Here is a 6,953-nt window from a genome sequence, read left to right as displayed (position 1 = left end):
TGCTGGGTCATAAGGGAGTTCTATGATAGTTTTTTGAGGAACCTCCACACTGTTTTCCAGAGGGGCTGCACCAGTTTACATTGCCACCAACAGTGTAAGAGGGTGCCCATTGTTTTTGCTATTGTATATAAAATACAATTACTACTAATAACTTGTTTCTGGAGTAGGGAAGGGAAGGAAATGGCATGTATAGCCTTGCAACTGAAAAGTCTGGGCTCTGCCAGCAGTGCAGAATCACCTGGGGGTTTGTTAGAAATACAGAATTTTAGGCTTCATCACAACTGAATGAGAATCAGCATTTTAACAAATCTCCAGGAGACTCATATGCACATTAAAGTTTGAAAAGTGCTACTATATAGAATGATCTGAAATTCTTTCTACTCAGCTTTAGGAACTACTTCATTTTTCTAGGAAGTGTTTCTTAATAAAATAGTTTTCAGGCAAATGCAAAAGTAATTTTACACTCCAAGCTTAATATTTCCATCTGCCAAGATTTACAATTATCATTGTAAATAATAATCTACATTTTAATCATAGTATTCACTACATAGTCTTTTTCAGTTAGTAAGTGGTATTATAATATTGATCATGATGAAGAATTATAAACATCTTGAGAACAAACAAGCCAAAGATAGAGACCAGGAAGAAAATATAAGAGTATAATAGGGATGACAAATTACATAAATACAAAATTATAAATCTAACTAATACAGTCATGTAAGGTATTAACACTAACACTGATGGTAACCAACATATTCCTTAACAATGCTCCTCAACGTATATAATGGGTTTGGCATATATAATTACTTGGTAGTAAGAGTTGACCCATACAGAACTCTATTATATGCCAAATACTATGCTAAAAGTTTTAGAAGGAGTCTCCTTTAATTCTTGCAGTAATTCTATGATGGAGTTATTGCGTTTGTCAGATATTACTGTATAACAAATCATTCCCAAAATGTACTGGCCTGAAATAATAATCATTTATATCACTCACATGTAGAGAACAGATTAGACTAAATAATTGATGCCTGAGAGGTAAAGCAATGTGCACAAATCTCAGAGATAGTACATGGCAAAAGTGGGGCACAAATCCTGAACTGCTGCATCTCAACCCAGTCATTCTAAGCTATAAAGTCTCTCAAAGTGTATAGACCATCAAAAATTAAATTAAATCCATTCCACTCCAGCCCTCTACTAACTTCCTCCTCCCCCATTGCCATCCTCTACTTAGTAAGTAGACTTGCTAGAAATACCAAGTTATACTTATTTTCCTTTAGCTTCTAACACATGGAGGTGAGGTTGACTTTGGATTTCCCACTCACATACTGGTTGCTTTTTTTCTTGTTTCCTCAGCTACAAAAATGTGAAAACCCATTGCCAGACCAGGCCTTCTTCCTCCTTCATAGGAAGTCTTCCAAATGTGTTTCATTTGAATGTAAGAATGATCCTGGAGTATTTATAGGAGTAAAGGATAACCACCTTGCTCTAATTAAAGTAGAGGATCAAACTAAGGATTCAAGTATAGAAAATATCATATTTAAGCTCTCTTAAAATTAATGTTATGGAAAGCTGTGGATCTTGTGTTAGATAATCCAAATAGCTACCACTGGAGAAATGATCAAGAAATAAAGAGACACATAACATTTAGGGGAAGTGGAGGGTATTTAGTATGCTATGGAATGTTTTTCTCATTATGTGTAAATATTTTTATGGTCCTTCATTTCTGCTTTTTATTTCCCTCTGTATCATTACCTATTCAATAGGGTATTGCTAAAGAGATCTCAGAAGAGATACAACCTGATCTTTAATTTTTTCTGCTTTCAGTACAAAAAGAAGTTCATATTTAGAGCTTAGACCTCTGGAGAGAAGCAAGGGCCTTAATCCAAGTCTCATTTTAGACAGATCAATTTTAAAGAGCTACACGGAGACATAATTTTCCCTGTTCCAAACAATGAATTTACACACTAAAGCTATTCGTGATAAGACAACCAAGTCTATTTGGACTGACCATTTCACAACTGGAATAAAACACCAAATTTGTTTAAAGATGCCCAAAATGTCAGATACCTACATAGGTAGGCAGATAATATAAATATGTGAAAAGACAAAGACAGGCAAAGCATTAAGAAAAATAAATCCAGTGTTTGTAAAGTAATAATATTACCTCTAATTATTTTAAACTGCTGATTTTTATAGACTTAAGTTTAAGCAAGATATTCTTATATTAGGAAATGAAATAAATTTTAGTTCAGACATATAATTGAAATCATTAGGAATATCCAACAAACTAATACATTTTTTTAAAGCACTGAGACACAACATATATTAGGACATCCAAGTACTATGGGATCTAAGTACCACAGTAAATCGAGAAGTCCTCTAATCTACTAGAGCCCAAATGGGACACAGGATTAACACCACAATTCCAATAACTGACTATCCCTTAATTTTGTGATATACTATGTCCTTCTGACCCTATCCTCCAGGGATCTATGACTTCTGATATACATGTCACCCTGAACAAAATTTCTTCTAATACTTTCTTCCCATGTATACATGTTTTTCTTGTCCAGCTTCCCAATTACCCTACTTACTATGGAATATTTATTTGACTTTTCTTCCTTCTTCATTCTTTTGACCAACTATATTCTTCATATACTTTTTGTGCCTCCTGAGCTTCATTACATATCATGTGATCTGTGGATGCCATCTTCATTCTACTTCATTTACCTGATGTTGTAGAATTTCATATAAGCCTATTAAGATAAATATTTTTATTAAATATCTTTGCATTTTACATTACTAAGGTAAAATTCATACTCATACTTTATATAATAAGATTGTTCAACTAATAAAGGAATAGTTTTTCTTATTTTAAGGCCTTAATTCTACTCTAATTTTTCATAGGCTTAACACTGACAATAAATAATGAAACTAATAACAGAATACCTTTTTCAGAAAGTGTAGACTTTTTAATTTTTAATTTGGTGAGATCTATTAGATTATGATGCTGATGGAATATAAGATTAAAAAGGCTGAGAATTACTGTGTGAGTGTAAACAATTATAAATAGCAATAGATCTTTTGTTACATTGCCAATTTTTTTATGGAGACAAAAATAAAGGCAAAATCTATATCATCCTCTCTGAAAAACACTAAATGTTAATCATATGCATCTCTATGATATACTTAAAATGATTGTTTTTAGGTAACCAGATACATCTATTACATTGTATAAGTTCTTGAATAAATTGATTTTTCAAAAGTCTGTGAGGCCACCTTTTTATCATAAAATGACTAAATACAATGAAATGTTTAAGTGAAAGTAAGTATACTTTACTCCGCCAATGTTGGTATACAGAGTAGGTCATTTGTCTCATATATCTGGTCATTTAAACTAAGTAATATATTACAGAGAAGGGATCATGTATTTTATACCTTTGTAATCCCCAGTGCCCATCATACTGGCCAGCATAGAGAAGCTATTCAGTGATCTTTACCCAAAACCAAACAGCCAACATACACCTGCCAAAGGAAATTTAACCTGATCTCTGACTCAATTAGGTATCTTTCAACTTGGTTATCTCAGTTTTCATGTTCAATTCTCCTTTTCTAAAATGACTTTGCACCATCACTATACTGAGTATTATTTGATTAAAATATTAAATGGGCGATGGCCTTTTGTCACTTACTTTCATGTGTTTTGATGATCACAGACATAACCAGGAGGAATTTTTCCATTTCATTGTATAAGAATAACAATTAAATCAAAACTTATTTTTCCTCCTTTTATTTATATTCATTGGATTTTTATGTATTCATTGGATACCTTGAAATACTGGCAAGAAAATTTTATTTGAATAAATAATATGACTTAGAATTGGAAAAGAAAGTGAAGTAAGAATTAAGATTCAGGGGATCTGGAAAAATAATTGCTAGTTTAATTAGAATGCAACAGCTTGATGGGGCACTTGGGTAGCTCAGTCGGTTAAGCATCCAACTTCAGCACAGGTCATGATCTCACCATTGTGGGTTTGAGCCCCATGTTGGGCTATGTGCTGACAGCTCAGAGCCTGGAACCTGTTTTGGATTCCATGCCTCCCTCTCTGCCCGTCCTCAACTTTTGATTAAAATCTAAAAAGATTGAATTATAACCCCCTCATATGCAAAAAAAAAAAAAGAAGACAAAAATAAAACAACTTCAACCTTTGTGCCTCATGCTGAGAAATTGCATGATGGATAGAAAAATCTTAAACAAGAGTACTCTGGTGGGGATTGGTCCAGGCTTGTCCCAAAATTCCTCTCCCACTCCCATCATACAATGACCTATACAGCCCAGAAATTTTGTCCTCTAGCAGTTGCTCCCTAAATACATGTCATGTGTATTGGACTTTGCTAGGTAGCATGAAAGAAACACCCCCCCCAAAAAAACTAAACTATGCTCCTTGTCCACATGGAAGTTAAAACATGTACAATTTATGTATTAAAACTCCAACTCCAACTCTGCAGCACACAGTTGCACAAAGAGATATTATGTGAGTTTCTCATTAGGGAAAGAAGTAAGAGTGAATTTTCTATCCCCATACCCTACTATCCACCCTGATATATTCATATATCTATTCTCAAGGTCATGTTAAAGAGGTTTCTTCTTCAGATCCCAGTCAGGTTTGGGATTAGGAGGCTTAGCACTCTTGAGAAATGGATGCAAGAGATAAAAGGTAAAGCCAAATTGGTAAAAATAGAAGCAATGAGCTACTTCTGTTGAGGTGCCAAGGTGATGAAACACTTGTCCAACTCCAGTTATAGTCCCTACCCCATAGGGTACTCCCATAAAAAGAATGCATGAATCACTACCCAGCATATTAACAACATAGATTTGGGGGCACCTGGTTGGCTCAGTTGGAAGAGCCTGCAATTCTTGATCTCAGGGTCATGAATTCAATCCTCACATTGGGTGTAGAGATTACATACATATATACATGCCTTTGTACATACATACATACATACATACAGAAACAAAACAATTTATTTAAAAAAGAATATACATTGGTTTACTGCTTACAGGCTGTGCAACTTCAATAAATTATGTGATCTCTCTCAATTTCTGTTTATTCTCTATAAAATGAGAAGTTACCAAATATTGTAGTTATTTACCTACTTTCTTACAAACAGAACCTCATTTTGTACTGGGCAGCAATATCCCCAACTCAAAATATACACCTTCCCAGATTCCCATGTAGTAGATATGGTAACCACTTGATACCGTTCTGAACAATAAAATATAGGCAGGATAAGGGATTTGAGAAAAACTTTATTTTTATTTATTTATTTTTTAGAGAGAGAGAGAGAGAGAGAGAGAGCCAGCGTTAGTGGGAGAAAGGGAGAAAGTGGCAGAGGGAGAGAGAGAGAATATTAAGCAGGCTCCATGCTTAGCACAGAACTTGACACGGGCTTGAACTTACAACCTTGGGATCATGACCTAAGCCAGAAATCAAGAGTCAGATGCCTAACCAACTAAGCTACCCAGGCACCCCAAGAAAAACTTTTTTAAAGAGGACATATTCAACTAAAATGCACTTTTTGTCTTTCACTCTCTCTGCCTTCCTTTTATTTAGACCTAGACCTCTTACCTATATGAGGCTGAATGTAGAACAGTCAACTTGTGACCATGGGGCAATGAACATGGGGATAAAGGTCAATACATTAAAAACGGTAGGAAGAAAAGATAGAAACACTCTGGTGTTGGGGTGCCTGGGTGGCTCAGTCGGTTAAGCCTCCGACTTCAGCTCAGGTCAGATCTCACGTTTGTGGGTTCGAGCCCCACATCAGGCTCTGTGCTGACAGCTAGCTCAAAGTCTGGAGCTTGCATCCAGTTCTGTGTCTCCATCTCTCACTCCCCCCAACCCCTCTCATGCTCTGTCTCTCTCTGTATCAAAAATAAATAAAACATTTTAAAAAATTAAAAAAAAGAAAAACTCTGGTGTTGTGAACAATATTGGTGTTCTGCCCAAATTTCATGGGATCCCTTTATGCTGAATTCTTTTGTTACATTTCCATGTGTACCATACACTCATATAAACACCACAGCACCACCATCTTCTGTGCACAGTCAATATCCATCCATGTAAGTAAATATGCATCTATCATATGATCTAGCTATTCCACTCTTAGGTATTTAACTAAAAGCAATAAAAGCATATTTCTGTACAAAAGCATGAAGGCTCATATCTGTTTTGTTTGCAATGATCAAAAACTGGAACCCAAATATCCATCCAATGGTGAATGGATAAACAAACTACAGGGTATCTATACAATAAAATTACTCCTCACCACTAACAAGGAATCAAATATTGAGATTCAGTACAACATGGATGATTGTCAAAATAATTAATCTGAGTGAAAGAGCTGAATTAAAAAGAAGAGTGCATCATACTAAATGACGCTATTTATAGAGTAGAACATGCAAACTAATCTATAGTAACAGAAAGCACATTAGTGGTTGGTTGAGGATGGAAGTGCACAGTAGTGGGAAGAAAGGAGAAATTATAATAGATCAAGAGGAAATTCTGGGCATGATTGATATGCTCACTATCTTGACTGTGCTCTGATGGTGTCTCAGAAGCATTCATATTTCAAACTTACCAAATTGTCCATCTTAAATTATGTTTATTGGTTGTCTATTAAGCTTCAAAAACTCTATATTATTGCATTCTCCTTAAAGTTATTCACCGCAAAATATAAAGATAAAGAGAGAATTCTGAAAGCAGCTAGGGAGAAAAGGGCCCTCACATAAAAGGGAAACCTATCAGAGTGGTTACAGACCTATCTAATGAAACCTGGCAGGCCAGGAAGGAATGGCAGGAAATCTTCAATGTGATGAACAGAAAAAAACATGCAGCCAAGAATCCTTTATCCAGCAAGTCTGTCATTCAAAATAGAAGGAGAAATAA

General features: G+C 35.0%; 1 protein-coding gene across 2 annotated transcripts in view; it reads left to right on the top strand.

Annotated features, from left to right (window-relative positions):
- Nucleotides 1-6,953, top strand: part of IL33 (interleukin 33) — a 62,076-nt gene that overhangs the window by 37,300 nt on the left and 17,823 nt on the right. Inside the window, exon 8 of one of the 2 annotated variants that reach the window (XM_029920141.1) lies at nt 1,357-2,225. The exons of the other annotated variant lie outside the window; for it this stretch is intronic. Coding sequence (XP_029776001.1) covers nt 1,357-1,554 — 198 coding nt within the window. The 3' untranslated portion in view covers nt 1,555-2,225. Of the gene's footprint in view, nt 1-1,356; nt 2,226-6,953 lie in introns of those variants that run through there. 2 annotated transcript variants of the gene reach the window in all.

Source organism: Suricata suricatta, chromosome 13 (assembly GCF_006229205.1).
Source record: "Suricata suricatta isolate VVHF042 chromosome 13, meerkat_22Aug2017_6uvM2_HiC, whole genome shotgun sequence".
In the NCBI taxonomy this organism is placed as follows: domain Eukaryota; kingdom Metazoa; phylum Chordata; class Mammalia; order Carnivora; family Herpestidae; genus Suricata; species Suricata suricatta.
Note: the sequence above shows the minus strand (reverse complement) of the source record. Positions and strands in the feature narration are given on the sequence as shown.